This window comes from Trematomus bernacchii, unplaced genomic scaffold, assembly GCF_902827165.1.
Source record: "Trematomus bernacchii unplaced genomic scaffold, fTreBer1.1, whole genome shotgun sequence".
In the NCBI taxonomy this organism is placed as follows: Eukaryota; Metazoa; Chordata; class Actinopteri; order Perciformes; family Nototheniidae; genus Trematomus; species Trematomus bernacchii.
Window position 1 is genome coordinate 6,559,018 of NW_022987803.1, and position 21,403 is coordinate 6,580,420.

The window sequence follows — 21,403 nt, forward strand, 5'->3', positions numbered from 1 at the left end:
GGTGCACTGACGCTGATAGTGGATCAATAAGTAGCTGGACAGCGCGTGGTGCTGAAATAGCCAACATGCGGTGTGTGCTTTGAAAAGCTCACTAAATCATTCAAACGTAATGTTTACTTAGGATATCAAAACATTGACAACAACATCGGAGAAGCCGCTTGATCATGGAGGGCGAGGGGTGGCGGTGCATATGCTGCCACCCCAGCTGCCACCCCAGTTGGCAGCTTTGTTTTGAAAGAAAAGTTTTGGCTCATCGGACATTTATGAGAGAAAATCCCTAATGTCCGAGTGCAAGGGAATGCAGCACAAGACGTGAGCCTTGTAACCCCTCCCCTGGCCCTGGTGCGAGCATGGAAAAGGGGCGATTTCATTTGAACCGGACGGCGCAAAACGAGAAGCAATTTAAAAGATAAGTCTGTTAAAATACAGTGGCCCAAGGGCCCAATAGCCCTGGCTTTTAACATGGGACTGAAATGGGGCTAGAGAGGACGAGCCTCCCTTTGGGCAGGTCTAGCCAGAGGCTCTGGCCTTTGATTATGTTCTGGCCCGCCATCTAGTGGCTTAGAAAAAAGTTGGCCCAAGGCCAAACTTACTTGCCGACCCCTGTCCTAACCTATCAATCTCTCCTCTCCTCTTTCTCTTCTTCTATCTCTCAGGTAAAAAGCCCTTTCTTTCAAGATAAGATCCATTCTTCCTATTCCAATCCCAAAAAACTATTCTCCATCTTCTCCCCCCCAGAGCCCCTTCAACCTCCTCCCTTCTTCCAAGCAACTTTGTTAACTACTTTGAAAAAAAGGTTGATGACATTCACTTTTCTTTTTCCGACTCACCATTACTCACCACTGGGTCACCAGTCCCACCGTTCACCCACACACTAACCTCCTTTTCCCCTCTCTCTCCAAGTGAGGTTCTTACCCTCATTACCTCTGCCCGTCCTACCACCTGTCCTCTGGACCTCAAACCTCCTTCAGACTATCGCTCCTGATATTCTACCGTTTCTCACCCATCTCATCAACACTTCTCTAACTTCTGGTCACTTTCCAAACAGTCTCAAGGAGGCAAGAGTAAACCCTCTCCTAAAGAAACCCACTCTCAACCCGTCCGATGTTATAAACTACAGGCCTGTCTCTCTCCTCCCGTTCCTGTCTAAAACACTTGAACGCGCTGTCTGTAAACAACTCTCCTGTTATCTCCATCAGAACAACCTTCTGGATCCGCACCAGTCTGGTTTCAAGGCATATCACTCCACAGAAACTGCTCTCCTTGCTGTCTCCAAGAAACTGCACACTGCTAAAGCAGCCTCCCTCTCCTCTGTCATCATCCTTTTGGACCTGTCTGCTGCATTCGACACGGTGAACCATCAGATCCTCCTACGCACTCTCCAAGAACTTGGAGTTTCAGGCTCTGCACTTTCCCTCCTCACCTCAAGGACCGCACCTACAGGGTAACTTGGAGAGGGTCCGAGTCTGACCCTTGTCAATTATCTACAGGGGTCCCTCAGGGCTCTGTCCTCGGTCCCCTCCTCTTCTCTCTGTACACAAACTCGCTCAGATCGGTCATTAGCCCGCATGGTTTTTCATACCACTGCTACGCTGACGGCACTCAATTAATTCTGTCCTTTCCCCGCTCAGAGACCCAGGTCGTCGCACGCATCTCTGCTTGTCTAGCAGACATCTCTCAGTGGATGTCTGCTCACCACCTCAAGCTCAACCTTGACAAGACTGAACTGCTTTTACTTCCGGGAAAAGATTGTCCCACTCTTGACCTAACAATCAACATCGGCCCCTCTGTTGTTTCCCCGACTCAGACTGCAAGGAATCTGGGTGTGACCCTAGATAACAAACTGTCCTTCACTGCAAACATCGCTGCAACAACCCGCTGCTGCAGATACACGCTTTACAACATCAGGTGGATACGTCCCCTCCTGACCCAGAAAGCGACGCAGCTTCTGGTCCAGGCTCTCGTCATCTCACGCCTAGACTACTGCAACTCCCTCCTGGCTGGTCTACCTGCATGTGCCATCCGACCTCTGCAGCTCATCCAGAATGCAGCGGCTCGTCTGGTCTTCAACCTTCCAAAATGTTCCCACACCACACCGCTCCTCCGCTCCCTTCACTGGCTTCCAGTAACTGCTAGAATCCATTTCAAGACACTAGTACTAGCGTACCATGCTGTGAATGGATCTGGCCCTTCCTACATCCAGGACATGGTTAAACCGTACACCCCAGCACGTGCACTCCGCTCTGCATCAGCACTGCAAGTTCCCATCAGCACAAACACGTCGGTTTGCTATCCTGGCTCCAAAATGGTGGAATGAGCTCCCCATTGACATCAGGACAGCAGAAAGCCTACACATCTTCGGGCGCAGACTAAAAACTCATCTCTTTCGACTCCACTTCGAGCAATAAAATGAAAAAAAGAAAAAGCACTTGTATACTAACTAAGCACTCATATGTGACCTGCTCTATCGAAATCAGTCGCATTGACCCGAAGACACATTTTGAGTTGTATACACTGTTGGAAAGAGGAGATTCCTAGCTTAGTAGTACGGAGGGAAAATATTTTTTATTTTTTATTTTTGGATTACTGGTCTGGGGTGTGTGTGTGTGTGTGTGTGTGTGTGTGTGTGTGTGTGTGTGTGTGTGTGTGTGTGTGTGTGTGTGTGTGTGTGTGTGTGTGTGTGTGTGTGTGTGTGTGTGTGTGTGTGTGTGTGTGTGTGTGTGTGTGTGTGTGTGTGTGTGTGTGTGTGTGTGTGTGTGTGTGTGTGTGTAACCCTAACCCTGTTCCTTTAAACGCATTTGTGTGAATGGGATTATATGTAAAAGTGCTTTGTGCATGTTGCAGTAAAGACTAAAAAAGCGCTATATAAATACAGTTGATGTACCATCCATTCAAATTACATTCAAATCCATTTTACATTGGGTATGTGTTAAAGAAGTGTTCCTATATCTCTATAGTTCATCTCAGCTGTAGTTTGTAGTGTTATGTCATAGTTGAAAAGTAACGTACATCCTATCATGCAACATAAGTTATTTTATGTATTTTATATACATCCAGCATTCTAACATCCACAGTCTTGTTAGTTCTGTCAGTTCGGCAGACATCATGCTGCAGCTGTACAAAGTTTTTTAAAGTGCACTGATGCAGTGTATCATGGTAGACTTGTAGTGAGGGCGGCCCCGGGCAACACAGCCAGATAAACAGATCTCCAGTCCCAGCCAGGCACATTCCCAGATGGGTCCCTCTGTCAACACACACACACACACACACACACACACACACACACACACACACACACACACACACACACACACACACACACACACACACACACACACACACACACACACACACACACACACACACACACACACACACACACACACACACACACACACACACACAATACATGTGTACATTTTTACCGAATGCAAAGGCAGGGTTTCCATCAGTGAACAATGTAGTTGTATATCATTTGAATTATGCATGTGCTTGCTTTTTGTCCCAGCAACAAATATTCTCGTCACACTTACTGAGCTGTGAACTAAAAGAAAAACAGAATGCTCAGGAGGATTGCAGGGTCGGGTCTGGACCTGACATGGCTTCGGTTATGATGGACAGAAAAATACAACCAGTTCATTTGTGACAGTAAACAAAGGCACTCTTTGTCGATGGTAAATGTAATTAAAAAGTGATAGGATATAACACAGCTGTTCATACAAATTGACCTGACTGCTCATTGGACCTTGACTGAAGAGTTTGTGGTCAGAACATTGGAATCAAGGTGCACATAGGACTTTATGCTGTCTGCTTATATTGTTAAAAGCAGAAAGGACATTTTGACCGCCCGCGGTAATATGTCCAACCAACCAGATCTGCCAGACAAAATGACAGCCATGGCCGAGCGGTTGCGAAAGTAGATTGCCGTGTAGGGGGCTAAAGTAATCCAGCAAGGACCTCAAGCCTAATTCCACTACCCAGCCAAATCTTGGTGTGCAATCCCAGAAGAATAGGACAGAAGATTCAGAAACCTAGCAAATGGAGATCATTTTGCTCACATTGTGGAATCCTAGATGAAGCTGCAACCGGACAAAGTGTGGGAATAATGCTTGGTGCTCAAATGTAGTCAAAGTTAATGGACAATTATTGGTATTGAGTTTTTCATATTAAGATACCGGCGGTATTATCTGCCAAGATGGAAAATTGTGTTTCCATCGCTGTTTTTTGCTTTCCTTTTAGCTGAACTAAAATAAATGTTTCTTGAATACATGACTTCTTCGACAAACTCCATGAAAGGTAGATGGTTATCCTCCAATCAGAAGGTCACTGGTTCCTTTTATTCAAGTATAAATCCTTTTTTTACAATCCAACCAGTAATAATAATATTGTCCCTCACTGTCTTCCCACCAGCAAACCATCATGTATAAAAAAATAGAGCACCTTTTATACTCTGATTTTTGGAGCTTAAATGCAATGACTAGAAGCAAAAAGGTTACGCTACAAGTGAGCAGACTACATCACAGTGGCATGGCTGCGCATCACCACCGCTAAGCTAAAGGCGGCTAATATTCAGCGTGATGACATTTAGTAACCTCCGTTCTTAAGACACAGAAGCTTAAGACATTTAAAAGTTGGGTAGTTAATGATATATTTTATGTTTTTGAACAAAACCTGAATGGAAACCACAGGTCTTATATCAGGCATCTAACCAAAACACGTTCCAAAAAGGTTGACTTCCATACGAGGGAACCGAAAGTGCTTAAATGCTAACTTATTTCCAGGTTTTAGGACTCATTCCTGCACCACTCTATACATAATGCTTTCAGACATGTAATGCTGGTGGTCTAAACCCTGTAAATAACTTAAGACTAGCATTTATATCTTACATGCTTCCGTGCAAAACATGTACAACATTGTTACAGTTATTTTGCATACAAGCCCACTTAGGAACAAAAGGCTGTTCTCATGTTTTCAGTAAAGTTTCATGTTTTCTCTGGTGCTGCGTAGTTGCGTGTCATGCTTGTACCTCCATCTGAGTGCTGCCAGCCAACATGCATTAGGGAGTTAAACAAGAAGGGGACGGAAAAGGGAGAATGTAAAGCTCAGTGTGACTATTTGTTTTTAATGAGCTGTGTGTGTGTGTGTGTGTGTGTGTGTGTGTGTGTGTGTGTGTGTGTGTGTGTGTGTGTGTGTGTGTGTGTGTGTGTGTGTGTGTGTGTGTGTGTGTGTGTGTGTGTGTGTGTGTGTGTGTGTGTGTGTGTGTGTGTGTGTGTGTGTGTGTGTGTGTGTGTGTGTGTGCAGGCGCCCTGCTGTACGTGTCAAAGCAAATGGATATATTTAAAAGTAGTCTTAGCAGCAGTTTTCCTGTCTCCCGCTGTTATAGACATATTCAGTGAAACAGTGTTTCTGTTATGAGGCATGTAGCCATCTGAATTATGCATCCTGAACACCGCCTAGTTATGGCAGCGTATACCGTAATGTTCGAGGCCAGGCGGTCCTGAATGGCACCGTAATGGGTCGCCCTGTATGCTGTTAAATATACATGAGAAGTGAAGTGGCTTTCTTCGTGAATAACATTAACAAAGTCGTTGGAAAGCAAATTTCAGTGGACTAAGGCATTTTGGTTATCCAGGTGTTCACAGTGTTTTGCATGGCAAGCAATTTCAAATGCACAGTCTGATTGGCCAAATATCACTGTAGGTTGGAAAGCCAAGCTTCATAGATTGCATGCCAAATCTTAAAATGGTTGCAAAACATATTATGAAATGACATTTAAAAACACTCATTTAAAAGCACTCATTTAAAAGCAAAGATACATGAATAAAAGTTACAGTGCAGTGTGAGATACACACATCTGGAATGTTTAGGTCTGACTCTCAATCATTGCTAACTTTTTAGCAGAAATAGTTTTATATCACCTCCCTTTCTTTCTACTTTCTTGTTTAACTTGTCCTTTAGTTATTTCAAGTGTTTCATGCTAAACGAAACCCCCTTTGGAAAATTCTAATCCAACCCCATGGTACCTTTTAGTTGGACTGATGCGGCTTTCACACCAGCGCTTTTCCCTTTCTAGCTCCTAGCGAGAGCTTTTCTGGTTCAGCTCCGGTTTCCCTTTTCAGCTCCCGCTCTGTTCACATCGTCCAGAGCTGCCGCTGCTGCGTCATGACGTCACAGTTTACGTCGCTGATTTTCTCCCACAACAACAACGGGCCGGGGACTGCGTCGGGTTGATGATCGTGTTGCTTTTAATCATACGAAGCCAGATTAAATTAAATAACGACTTCTCCAACCTTACACTTTTCTCCAGAGTGCCGTGGTTCATTGTTTATTAATGTGTTTCAGCGGCATTTACCGACCGCTGCAGTGCTGGCTTCCACGGGAGTTTATTCTCCCGTTAGCTCCGGGTTAGCTCACACGGCTCTAAAGTATTCACTGTCTGACTGTCACACAAGCAGCTGATACATATCCCCAGTTCCCTTTAAGTGAATGTGTGTCTGAATTGACGCTGTTTGGCATCACAACGCTGTTATGAAAGTTTCTCTGGTATAACATGGGTGATGTTAGCATAGCAACCGAAGCTAAACTGACTACTTGCTAAGCCGTTTTCTACAGGCACATTTTACCGGCGTATTTTTTATTATGATTCTACTTGTGATAGTCGGACATGACAACCTGTACAGCCCATGTATTAATTCCATCCGATAGCTGCTATAATAACAAACAAAACGTCTGCCTGCTCTCCACAATGATCAATAACAGCGAACGGATGGTCAAAGTAAGGTTTCCTGCACGCCTCGACGTAAGCGACGCCGCGTCATAGCTCCGAAGCTCTTGCCTCTGGACCGACAATTTTTTGGAGCTGGAAGTGAACCGCATTCCGGAGCTATGACGCGCCGCCGCTGCGGTGTGAACAGGAAAAACCGGCGCTTTTCCAGCTCCAGCTCCCAGCAGGAGCTGGAAAAGCGCCGGTGTGAAAGGGGCATAAGTGATGTTGAAGCTGAGGGAGGAGTGGTCCTGTGGGTGGAGCGGGGTAAACACTGCTTCAAAACAGCTGCAAAATAGTGAGTAAGATAAATAAAACCCACAAGGCTTAATTCTAATTTGTGATTTAGGACGTAGTATTATTCATTCCATTTGAGAACTTAATTGTGAAATGTGAAAGGTTTGATAAAATGTGCCACCGTTTTACTTTTAAAATGACAATACAGTTGTTGAATCTTGATTAGATTAGTTGTTTGGACACATATTATTATAGACATTATAGACATCTTTGATCCAACTTTAATGAAAACCAGAGCAGAGCGACTTCCCTAAACTTTTGCTGCGATCCAATTGTTAAAACAAATCAGGTCCTATGTCTTTACCTAACCACTTTTCCTTAAACTCATTGAACAATGTCATTGGGTTAAGGAAAGACAACCGTGGTGGACAACGTAAATGATAAGCCAGTGGATGTTATTGATATGCATTGGCTGTTGGAAAACGAACATTTGTATCTGTATATGGACTACTAAAAGTGCATCTAAATACACAAATACGTTTCTTGGGGTCTTTACAAACGTGCACAACAGTAAATAATATGATTTCATTACGATGGTTTGGGTTATGCTTACCCCTAACTGTAATTTGCGTAATGTTCATGGTTCATCTTTTGGTTTAACCTTGTCTTAAAGGTTCTAAGCATCAACAACAAAGCACTTTGGCAAAATCTGGTATAAGTTGGAAAATGCACCGTATTTTGACATGATAGTGTAGTGGATGGTGCTTCACTTTAAATGTAGCTGCCGCAAAGACTTGTGGAACAGCATTATTTCCTTTCAGAAAGGACGGTCCAGTGTATCCTAAACTAAAGGAGATTATAAAGGAAGCATTGTAGCTCCTTTCCTATCTTCTAGAGAATTCAGCTCTTATCATGGAGGTACTTCTGGGTCTTTTTACTGTGTTAGGAACCTACAACTTTGCTTGTCTAATCAAGAGACCAGACTCACAAATGGTGTTCAGTTTTTGTCAGATGGTGTATGTGGGTAAATACCGCAGAAAAGAGTTTAGAGCATCACTGTAATGCATAGCCGACATGCCTGAGCTTTTCTCTCAGCTGTCTGGTGATATTCAGGTTCCCAGATGTACTCCAGCTGCTGCTTCATATTGACTCATACATCATATGACTGGTTTCATTTGTTTGTATAATAGGATTTAGTTGCCTATAGGTGAAACCTGAGACTAATTTGACACATCACTGCTCTAATCTGTTTACAACAACTTTAAAGTATTAACATGTCCAATATTTTCCTCATCAAATTATGACTTTAGAGCAGATAATGTTATGTTGCATATCCATAATATGAAGACTTCCCCCCCTATATATTGTGTCCCTCAGGTTTCCTCTTCCCTTTTTGTAAATGTTCCACATGAGAGGAGTCACTGTGAGGGAAAGCTAATATAAGACTGATTGTTACATCTTTTGTCAGATTGTCAGTAATAAAACGGAGATCGTCAAAACTGTATGCTGGCTCGGGTCATCCATGAACAACGCAAAACACAACGCAGAGACCGCTTAACGACACCGGTTACATATATAATAGCTTGTAAAACAAAAGTCGAAAACCTGCAGTTAATAGATCTAGTATAGTGTAGATCTCATAGCATTTCATTTCATTTTTCATTTCAAACCTTTATTTAACCAGATTGGTCCCATTGAGATCATAGATCTCTTTTTCAAGGGAGACCTGCAGCATATAGGTTCCACATGAAACATAAAACAATAAAGGACATCATACATTATATTTACAGGATACATTTACATAGTTATAGACATTTACAAGTACCCATAGTATCAACGAGCATTTCATTTAGCCTAGCTTTAAAAACATGCAGAGGAATGAGATTGCTCAGTTTCGATTCTTGCTGAAGATTGTTCCAAGCAAGTGGAGCTGCGCACATAAAAGCTGTCTTACCTAAGACAGTCCTTGCTCTTGGCACATCTAACAATACTACATCATGCAATCTCAGACAATAGCTGCTTGCAACTCTCTGTGTTATCAGAGAGCAGATATAATACGGGAGTTTACCCAACAAAGCTTTATAAATAAACATGTACCAGTGTCTGAGCCTCCGTACAGTAAGTGATGGCAAACCTGCCTTGGCATACAGGGTAGCCTTTTCCTGGCCTCAAGTGAGAAACAGGACTTGTTTCTGAAAAAGAAACCTAGCCTAACCCTCAGCTTTTTAAGCAGGTTATTGACATGAAGTTTAAAAGTAAAACAATCATCAAGCCAGATACCTAGGTATTTATAACAGGCAAGCACTTCTAGTACTTGTCCTTGCATAGTAACAATATCTAAAACAGGCTCTGGTGTCTTTTTAGCTTTTGAAAAAACCATTACCTTGGTTTTGTCAACATTTAAAAGAAGCTTAAGTTCAGAGAGCTGAGTCTGAATAAAGTTAAAAACAGCCTGTAATTTAACGCCAGCCTCCTTAATGGAGGGACCTGCACAATACATCACGGTATCATCCGCATAAAAGTAGCTTCATCCACATTTTCACCTAAACTGTTGATATATATGGAGAATAAAAGTGGACCTAAAACAGAACCTTGAGGAACACCATTAGCAATGTTCAACCACTCAGAAGACAGCCCATCAAAGTGAACACATTGGGACCTTTCAGAGAGGTAGTTCACAAACCACCCCACTGCATGGCTGGATATGCCAATACTGAGTAGCCTCTGCTTTAAGATGCGATGATCGACGGTATCAAACGCTTTGGAAAGGTCAATAAATAGAGCTGCACAACTCTGCTTATTATCTAAAATACTCGTAATGTCATTCACCACTTTCATTGTCGCAGTGATGGTGCTATGTTGCTTTCTGAAGCCTGACTGATGTTTAGACAGGATGTTATTTTTACATAAAAACTCCTTTACTTGTTCACTCACTAGGCGTTCGAGCATCTTCGCCAGAACTGACAATTTCGAGATTGGCCTATAGTTATTTAAAATAGTTGCCTCCCCTCCTTTTAGCAAAGGCAAGACATACAGTAAGCTGACTTCCATACTTTTGGAATTGTGTTTGTGCTGAGGGAGAGGTTAAAAAGAGTAGTGAGAGGTGGAGCAATAAAATCTGCAGCTATCTTTAAAAATAAAGGTTCTACGTTGTCCGGGCCAGCCGGTTTCTTAGGATCTAGCTTAGATAATGCTTCATGAACAACATTTACAGTAAAAGGAGTAAAACTGAAAGGGTTTTCCAAACCACATTGTTCAGAGTCACAGACTGTGGTGTCACAGAAGCAGAGTTAGTAAACGTAAATGCACTAATCATTATGATTAACAGTTGACACAGAAGGGAGAGTTAAAGGGCAGTTAATATTGCTATTACATTTGTAACGTCAATAGAAAAAGGAGAAATACATTCAGATGTTGCTCTGTATATGCTGGATGTGTTAATTCGAGACGGTTTGCTAAGGGCATACAAAATCAAATATTACGCTATAAAGCTTTACCAATTTAGGATATAGTCACATTGACACATATCCTTCCAAATAGGCAGGCTTGCTTCCCTAACCCTTACCTTAGCCCTGCATCCGTAGTCCAGAGTCTTCCAGTTATTATGAACATTTGAAGCTATGCCATCACTATGTGCTTCCCATTGCGAAGTTAAGCCCTCCATAACATAGATTGGGGACATTAAGCCATTTGGAATACTTGCAGATGGACATATTTTCAGTGGCAAAATTCAAGGTAATGTTAGGTCTTAAATGCTAATGATGATACTTGTTACTTGTTGGCAGAGATGGGGTCGTTACTAAAAAAAAGTAATATATTACATATTACTTTAAAAAAAAGTAATATATTACACTACTTCGTTACTCTCTACATAAAGTAACTCGTTATTTTACTCGTTACTTTACTCGTTACTTTACTCGTTACTTTACTCGCAGGGCCGGCCCGCCCCTCCCTACAGGCAGATCACGCAGACTGCTAAAGTTTCAAATGTTCTCTTTAGTTCAGTTTCCATTGTCGCATAAGACTGATCCAGATAGCTCTGACTATGGCTGTCCTCTGTCTCCTGCTATCTGTATTTTGCGCAGTATATCTCTGAACGATGCGATGGTGATTCCACTGTGCAAATGGGCAACATTATCTCTACTATGAAGGATGCTTCAAGCCTGTCCATCTCTGCTTTGGTTACCGGTCCTCCAAATTCTAATTTGTGCCGCTTCAGAGTCGGCGGCGGCGCACTCACAACATCCTCACTCTGGGTTCGGGGGTCCGGTCCTTAGCTATTAGCTTCACCTTAGCATGTGTTCTTTGCAGGTGTTTGTTGAGGTTTGACGTGGTGTTTACAGCAGTGGATAACAGCTTCTGGCCTGGACACAGTTTGCACCTCACCGTCACATTCCTGTCTATTCTTCGGACGAACTCAAAATAATGGGCATACCTCCACCCCTCGAAAGTTATCGCTGACTCAGCCATGTTTATGCAGCACTGCACGTGGAGATGTGGACGCGCAAGTCGCGCAGATTACGTACATATAAACCTGCGGCGGAAACCCCTCTTGTCTGTCAGTGTGATTATGACTGATTTTATAAAAGTAACGAAGTTACGCGTGTCGGGGCAATGTTAGTAACTGTAGTGTGATTACTGAATTATAAAAGTAACGCGTTACACTACTCCGTTACCGACAAAAGTAATATTATTACAGTAACGCGTTACTTTGTAACGCGTTACACCCAACTCTGCTTGTTGGTGTTTTCTTACACCTGAGGGCATTGAAATGATCATGTGGCATCTGCTTACCAACTGCCCTTTCACTAAGTGTTGGTTTATTCATGTTGGTTCATGCAGTTATTATAATGGAACAAATGTCACTGTATCTACATTTAACAAAATCACCAGCAATGCAATAAACGAGTGGAAGAATAACGAGACAAACTCAAGTGTTGGTGTCTGATTTTCTGCTTCATCAGTGATGTATTGTATGTCTGAATAATCGGTTGTTCTTTGCTCCCCTCTTCTTCCCTCTGACTCTTCCTCCTGTTTCTTGCATCCTTGATCCTAGTTGGTGCTGCCAGAGTACTCCATCCATGGACTCTTCTGCATCATGTTCCTGTGTGCCCAGGAGTGGCTGACCGTGGGCCTCAACATCCCCCTGCTCTTCTACAACACATGGAGGTGACTATACAATTCATACGTTTGTGTGTGGATGGATGGATGGATGGATGGATGGATGGATGGATGGTGTGTTCTCAGGTTAGGGTTAGGCTTGTCCTTGTTGAATGTATAATATATTCGAATTTACTGAAAATTAAATTAAACTTGTATTTGTGTTGGCAAGTAGGCTTGCTTTTTGTCTGTTGGCAAGTGGCTACGATTCTAGTATTCCCAGGAATTATGTGCCTATTAGATACAAACATACATTCCTATAGCGAGAACTGTAAAAACATTGGAATAGAAAGTCATCTGGGTTTTTGCTTAACATTTCCAATAACAACGTTTTGTCTTGGACAATAATGGAGTTATGCAGTTCAGATTAGAATTACAGACAATTATAGGACCAATTCATGTTGGTTTTGGTTTTTAATGGGATTTATTTACAAAAAATACAGAATAATTGAGGAACACATGTGAAAGTTACTTCTTTGGGTTTTTTTTCCCAAAAAAACGTTTTGTTTGTTTAGAATATTCTGCTGATTTTAAATCACATCCAGATACCTCTCCACATTTATATTATGAAGATGTCTGGCGTTATTTTCTGAGGAAGTACAGACAAATGTTTATGAGAAAATGCACGGTTACAAGCAAGTACATCAGTGTTCTAACACAAGTCTCTGAAAGGCAATTTCTCAAAAACTGGGTCTCCACTCACTGATCTTAAGATTTCTTTAGTTGCTTCTTCTTTGTCTTTGTTCCTTTTCTTTCCTCAAGTGTGTGTTAGATGTAGTCTGCTGGCAGCGTGATTGGGTTAAGCTCATGTGCTCAGCTGGTTGAAGTTACAGACTGAGTAGAGAGGAGAGCCAGAGAGAGAAAAACATCTTGCTGTCTCATTAATTGGAGGCTGTGCCAGATGCCCAGCGGCTACAGAGGCAGCTTCCTGCACAGCTGAGAGATGAGAAGAGAAGGAAAAGAAGGGAGACATAGATTGAGTAGGGTGCAAAATGACGGAGGGAAGTGGCAGGAGAAAGGACGGTGGGAGTCGAGTGAATGATAGGGTAGAGATCTGATATTGACAAGGTGATTCAGAGGAGAGGGAGGGAAGGAAACGCTGATTAGTGATCACACCAACTTATATGGATGTATTTGTGTGTACGTGTGTATGTAAGTGTAGCTTCTCGCTTGTGAGTCCATATACATGTGACTCACAGATGTTGCTGGGAGGGCTACTTTAAAAGGCCAGATTGACAAAGTTGCTTTCAGCAAAGCTTGATAACTTTGAAACTTGATTTGAAAGATGTAGTGCCTATAATAATGCGCCTAAATGCCAAATTGTGCGACCACATTTGTATCCGTGAAGCATAAACTTGGAATCATGGAAAAAAAGACCCTACTTATAACTAATAAAATAAAGTAATACAATAAAGCAACCAGTTATCTGTTCATCCACGAGTACATCAAAATCAGGGACAGCTTATGGCTTATTCTGAACGTTTTTTGGGGGGGCCATAAAGGGCAAGTTGTTGCCCAAAGTGTAACTCAATGAATCCATATCTACACATTCACAACCCCTAGTCCTAAATAATTTGTCACAGATTCATTTCAATTAACCTCAAATGGCATTTTAACTCAAATAAATTAATATCTCTGAACCCTGCATATAAAACCGAAACTATTATAGGGTTCAACGAGATCAGATGCTGTAACCAGTGCATTCAAATGAGTTTAAATGCATTAATACCAAACTCCTCAAATATAAACATGTCCTTATATGCTTACATACATTGCATTATCATTACATCATTTTCCTGTTATGGTTTTATGGAATTGTTTTTCAGACGTCTGTTTCAGCACGTCTCCTAGTTGTCCAGAAATTCAACAATGGTTATACAATTGTACATGAGCTATTCTTAGCTGTTTTTTCATTCCAAATGTCTCTCTCTTAATTCTCAGAAATAAAACCATGGTTCCAAATGACACAGCAGTGTACATGCTATTTTTACTGAAGTGAAGTTCATGCAGACTTAACTCTGTGCTTAACTCTAAATAGCTGCATATAAGATGTATATATAACTTTATCAACTTTTACAAAGTAAGGCGATATAACGTTAGACGTAAATCCAGAACACAGTAGACTATTTAGACTGAGGATGCCCCTACTTCAGGAACCAATTTACATATGAACACTAAAATACAAATATCTATAGATGTATTCACTCTCTAATTGGGGTTGGCAAAATCCACAGTCTCTGGTATTCCAAAGTCTTTGTGTTTAAAAGTAATAGATACAGTCTTTCTGCACGGAATTGGCTTTTACTGAAAAAGACTGTGAATGTTTTCCCCATCCCTTCCATTGGAAACACATTAAAACCTATCCTTACAAACTAGTTGTAAACAAACCAAAATGTCTCCAATGACACTTCAATCATCATCATCATCAACATCGTGAAAATCGGTAGACCTTTTCAGCATTTCTGGTTGCCCATTGCAATTCCAAGATTTTCGAGGCTGAAACCAGTGTCCCTCTCCAGGAAATCCGTAAAGATTAGCTTTTCACCCCTCGAAGGATTCCATGGGATAAGATCTCAAATGAGTTCACAATTGGCACGGAAACAGTGGCCAGCAAACCTAGAACCCCATTGGATTAGGAGCTTACCTTATCTGCTGTATTGTTGGATGATTCTTCCAGGATATATTTGGTATCCTGCGAAGGAGTTTGGTATATCACCCACCGAGACGATGATGGAATCGAGCATTAATTGTCCTCAGAGCCAAACATGACGATGGTCGTCGTGAACAGATACATTTTCATTTCATTCAGCCGGTCAGATAGCAATATTTTGTCCTGCAGGCTTTTGGGCTTTTCCGACCTTCAGATATGAACATTACCTTTCTATAACGAGCAACATGCAGGCAGACAGACTATGTGCCAGACATCAGTCGAGAAGCCTGACTTGTCCTCTCATGAGGGACATTTCCATGTTTATGAATAAAGATACTTTTTGCACAACTAAAAGCTTTCCATATGTGTGTGTGGGTGTGTAAAGGGAAATTCCAAGAGAGGCTGGCCATGCTGTGCTTTCGTTTCTTCAAATGCTTTGGTTGCCAGCTGAATCCTTTTCAAAGTCTGTGTGTGTGTGTTCTTGTGTGAGTGCGTGCATGTGTATGTGTGTTTCTATGAGGGGCCGTACAGGCCGTAATTCATACTGGTCCTCTCACGCACATACATTCTCCTTTTACATACATACATTTTCACTCTCACACACATATATATTTACACTCACACATTCATAAATTTTGCTCTCATATTTCAATGCACACATTCATATATTGTCACTCACACATATACAGAGATGGGGTCGTTACTAAAAAAAAGTAATATATTACATATTACATATTACTTTAAAAAAAAGTAATATATTACACTACTTCGTTACTCTCTACATAAAGTAACTCGTTACTTTACTCGTTACTTTACTCGTTACTTTACTCGCAGGGCCGGCCCGCCCCTCCCTACAGGCAGATCACGCAGACTGCTAAAGTTTCAAATGTTCTCTTTAGTTCAGTTTCCATTGTCGCATAACACTGATCCAGATAGCTCTGACTATGGCTGTCCTCTGTCTCCTGCTATCTGTATTTTGCGCAGTATATCTCTGAACGATGCGATGGTGATTCCACTGTGCAAATGGGCAACATTACCTCTACTATGAAGGATGCTACAAGCCTGTCCATCTCTGCTTTGGTTACCGGTCCTTGCAGGTGTTTGTTGAGGTTTGACGTGGTGTTTGCAGCAGTGGATAACAGCTTCTGGTCTGGACACAGTTTGCACCTCACCGTCACATTCCTGTCTATTCTTCGGACAAACTCAAAATAATGGGCATACCTCCACCCCTCGAAAGTTATCGCTGACTCAGCCATGTTTATGCAGCACTGCACGTGGAGATGTGGACGCGCGAGTCGCGCAGATTACGTACATATAAACCTGCGGCGGAAACCCCTCTTGTCTGTCAGTGTGATTATGACTGATTTTATGAAAGTAACGAAGTAACGCGTGTCGGGGCAATGTTAGTAACTGTAGTGTGATTACTGAATTATAAAAGTAACGCGTTACACTACTCCGTTACCGACAAAAGTAATATTATTACAGTAACGCGTTACACCCAACTCTGCTTGTTAGTGTACAAATTAATTTAGGTTGCTTGGTTACTTTGAAGACTAACCCCTAGATTCCACCGGGTCCGTCTGCGCCGCGTTGCGGTTTTCGTCCGGCCTCCTCCGGCGTCATACCCTACCAGGCGCGTTTCAGAAGCATTTCAGAAGCGGAGCGTCTTGCCTGCCGGCTCGCAGTTTTTGTTGATTTGGGCATATTTCCTGGACAGGCTAAAGGACAAAGTTAATAATAACTGTAATATTCCAGTTATAAACGACATGAATCAAAGATGTGTTGCTGTATTTTAGTGGTAAAAAAAATGCATTCATCATCATAATTATTCTATATATATAATTTACACAGTGCCTGTAAACCGGAGGAGAACGCTGGCATTTCTCCTCCTACTTGAAAGACTACGGAGGGATAGGGTCTGCAAAATTTGTTTGTGTGTGTGTATATATAGCTCTGAACGTTCCACTTCCTGCCTGCCCGACCTTACGTTACGGCTGCGCCGCGACAAAAATAGGATTCGATCCTAATTTTAGAGGAGCCCTGCGCCGAGCCGCTTCTGGGCCGCTTCTGAGCCGTAACGCGCCGCGTGTGGTGGAATAGCACCCATTGACTAGAGTGGCCGCGATCGCCGCGATCGCCGTGAGCACCGCGGCGCAGCCGTAACGCGCCTGTAACGCGCCGCAGACGGACCCGGTGGAATCTAGGGGTAAGTGAACCGGTCAATGCCATTGGGGCAAAAAAAAATGAAAACCTTTTTTTTTTTTTGCATGGGTTTGCACCGGCTGCACCGTCGATAGTTACGCCACTGCATACATGCATTCTTCTCTTGCATACATATATTGTCTTCAGACATGCATATAATATTTATAATATTAAATGTAAACATTGAATGAATGTGCATGAGAGCAAAATGTATAAATATGAGCGTTAAAATATATGAATATGAGAGCAAAATGTATATATGTGAGAGTGAAAAATGTATAAATATGTGAGTGACAATATATGAATGTGTGCATTGAAATATGATAATATGAGAGCAAAATGTATGAATGTGTGAGTGTAAATATACATGTGTGTAAGAGTGAAAATATATGTATGTAAAAGGAGAATGTATGTGTGTAAGAGTGAAAATATATGTATGTAAAAGGAGAATGTATGTGCGTGAGAGGACCAGTATGAATTACGGCCTGTACGGCCCCTCATATGTTTCTTTGTTTTTCATACTCTGGAAGGTTGTCCACATCAATTAATCTATATGTTTAGGCAAGAAGTGGTCTCAACATGAACATGTTTTATTGTCTTTTCTGTTACCTTTACCCAGAGGAGTTATAGTTATTTTTATTTTTAACAATGGATGAGCTAAATGTATATTGTAGTATGTAATATGTTACCTCGTCATCAGTCATTTATTCATGTGGATTATGCTGAATACATCAAGACTCATTTTCAAATGCATTGTTGAAAATGTCATACGTGCATGAGTCATCAATGGACAAATGGAAATGTGAACTACATTGTAATTCATGAATGACAATCAAATGTATGATCATTTCACAGCTTTGAACAACCAATATATGTGAATTAACATACAATATGGACAGGCATAAACCATCTGTTAGCAAGTTATATGACCCAACAGACCACATGCATAATGATGGTAGATCCTGGTTGAACTGCAATACCTATCATACCCTCCCAAATTGTATTTGAATTCTCTGTGATGGGCTTTGTGGACTTACCAGAAGAGAAGCAAACTATCTTAATGCAACTGGTCTATCACATTAACAGACAATATTTGTTTGTTACAGCATCCTGTTAATTTGTGTCAGTTCAGAACCAATAAACCAATAAAAAGTAACGAGGCAATCATGTATAAGTACATAAACAGTTCTCTCTAAACTAACAGGCAGCAGTTGTAACCTTCTTTCTATGTCTACGTATATTATCATAATGACTTTCTTTGAGTGCTCATTTTTTGTTTGACATATTTCCTGTTTAATTATAAGAGCCCCGCAGAAGTAAGTCTCACTGGGATGTAAAAGCTACAGGAAAAACCTCTCAATTCCCAAACCCGCTCTGCTATTAATCACTGCCAGGTTTTCTCTTTTGGTTATTTAGCACATTTTCAACTTTCACTGCTTTATGAGAGAGCTGTTTGTGTTTACAAATATTGATTATGCTAAACACATAGCATTAACACATGTTTATTCTATTATAGGGTGGATTTCCCTTCAGGTTTTAAATTAGTCATCAGGTGATAGATGTTAAATAGTGAGAATATCTTAAATTGAAGATTCAATATAAACTAATTTGTTATGCACCACAGTTGTAATTTAATAACTGAGCTTACTGACTAAGAATAAACCCCAGCCCTGATACTACAAACCTGAACTGGTTGAAGATATGTTTGAATATGCAACCACATATTTAATCATACTTTGTCTTGTTGGGAACTTTAACTTGTTCCACCACAGGATAAGTTAACCCCCTATTGAGATATTCATACACCATAAATAAGGGGAAGACATTTTACCCATATCCCCTTATTTACTGTTACCTGTCAAGCTTTGCACTTAAACATTTTGCCAGCTTAAACGGTCCAAGCTAATGTAGTTGAGTTGATAACAAAATATGTTGAAATGGCAATATGCAGGAATATTGTATTTAACTTTGGTCCCTCCACAGGTAGACAAAGCTAACGTTCCAGGCAAACAGTAGGCATCTGTGAAATAACAAAAATACCTTTAAACCGATGCTGGATAACATTTAAAGTGAATCTTAACTTCATCATAACCAAATCATGAAATAGAAAGCAGGCTAGAGGTATTTTTTTTATTAAATGTACAATAACACTCTTGGACCAACCCAGTCTCACGGCATTTCGTGTTATAGCCACGACATTTAATTTAAAAGCAATGTATTTCTATTGGTAGTGTGTTTCGTGCCTGCACCACGTCTTTTTGTCCGGTCGGGTCTTGCAAGACCGGAAGCTGTGTGGTTCATAAAAACATTTTCTTACTCAATATCTTACCCTAAGCCTAACCCTATCCCTTTTATTTTAAATTGTATAATGTCTGAGTTTTTTTGCCGTCAGTGAGGAAAAGAAATGGGGCTCAGAGCCTCAGAATACTGAAATCTGTATTTTATGTCATCCTTTTTTCCTTCTACACTAAAGTTCTACCCTCAATAACTAAATCAAACGCAAAAGATCCCGCATTCAAAACTTGTATCAGCCAATCTACTCCTACAACAAGTATACACAGGTAATTTATTCTCAGTCAGAATGAGCCCTGTCATTGTATAACTGGAAAATATGTATTGAAGCATTAGCATATTATCTAGGGCTGTCAACGTTAGTGCGCTAGTGCTCACGTTTAATCTGGAAACCTTAATGCATTCAATTCAAATTCACGCATATTAATCACATTCCCTGCTCCCGTAATTCCAGGGCTGATGGAAAGGCAAAGAAAGTGGAGGAATCAGTCCAAGAGACATGCATTGCACTGACTGGAGACCACTCAACATCAGTAAAAAAAAAGTGCTTTTACGGCACAACTGTACACATTCGCTGAAAACAAAAGAAAGGCATTTTGCCGAACCATGTGCTAGTCAGTTTCTTAAAGTGGATAATCCTATGTATGATAGTGGTAGAGATAATTTGCCCTGTGTATCACAAATTATCATAGCAGCTCTCAGAGACAGCTGCTTTGTTGATGCTTTAGCTAAGTGTCAGACAATTGTGGGACTTCATGCCAATAATTCAGAAATGATGTTGATGACAACCCTTTGGTTTCTCTTAACAGTTTGTCATGCATGTATTTATCACAACACCACAAGTGTGTTTATTTTATCAAATAAATTAACGAATACTAGTATCTCCAGTAATTATACTTTTACTGCCCTTTTACTGCCCTATAACAAAAAAAAGTATTAAAATAAAGTGACTATACTATTTTTTTTAAAGGGCACCAATTTAATAAAGATGTTTAGGTTATAACCAATTGCTTGAATAATGAAGTTTGATTTTGTGCAGAGATGGAGTACTCGAGTCCTGGACTCGGACTCGAGTGCCGATTTTCGGGACTCGTGACTCGACTCGGACTCGCGCACTGATTGACGCGACTCGGACTTGGACTCGTGAATTCTCGCACACGATGACTTGGACTCGGACTCGGACTCGTGAATTATCGCGTACGCTGACTTGGACTCGGACTCGGACTCGTGAATTTTTCCCCCCACGATGACTCGGACTCGACTTGTACATTGACGCTCCGACTTGGACTCGGACTCAAGCAAGTTTTCTATGGAGTCTGATGTCCTCTATCCTGGCGTGTGCACCGGCTGCGAGGCGAGTTCACGTACTGGGCCCCGCTATTCCAGTCTAAAGATGTCTAGAGACACACCCCGCATCGTGCTGTATGCTTTCACACATTCTGCTTCCACATTGGAAAAGAGCAGCGCAAAATGCTCTATGTGGAAACAATATTGAAGAGAAGGCTCCGTAACACATTACTCTAAACATCGAGTTCAGACATATAGGCTGTCTTGAACACTATCATCAGAGTAACGTGATCTAATCAATAAATAAAGATTCAGCCGATAACACTCGGACTTGGACTCGGACTCGACTACGACTCTCCCTTGGTGACTCGGACTTGGACTCGGACTCGAAGAGTGGTGACTCGAGAGTGACTTGGACTCGTGAATTGGTGACTTGACTACAACACTGGTAAGATCCAGACGTCCTTGACTAAAATCCTTCATCCGGTTAAATATAGTTAAAAAAATACCAATTGTATAGTATTAAAGTTCAAGAAAGGATGGTTTGCGGGGAAAAAACAGTCTTTTCTTCAATTCCTGTATGTTTTCATATCGAAATGTCAGTTTTTTCCAATATCGTGCAGCCCTAGTGTGTATACGTGTGTGTGTGTGTGTTTGTGTAATTTTGCGTTTGTGTGTATTGTGTTTGTTTCCCGGGGAAAACACTCACGAGAAACACCGGCTGTTGTTATGCCTGCTGTGACGTCAAGTTACTCCGTTCTCCGCTTGTAATTATGCCGTTACAAGCTTCAAAGTTGTATTTATCATCTGAA

At 41.3% G+C, this 21,403-nt stretch overlaps 1 protein-coding gene across 3 annotated transcripts in view; it reads left to right on the forward strand.

The window, feature by feature from the left end:
* Nucleotides 1-21,403, forward strand: part of cnih3 (cornichon family AMPA receptor auxiliary protein 3) — a 110,521-nt gene that overhangs the window by 75,212 nt on the left and 13,906 nt on the right. For all 3 annotated transcript variants that reach the window (XM_034150672.1, XM_034150673.1, XM_034150674.1), the window contains one exon: nucleotides 12,057-12,169. In XM_034150672.1, coding sequence (XP_034006563.1) covers nucleotides 12,057-12,169 — 113 coding nt within the window. The remainder of the gene's footprint in view (nucleotides 1-12,056; nucleotides 12,170-21,403) is intronic.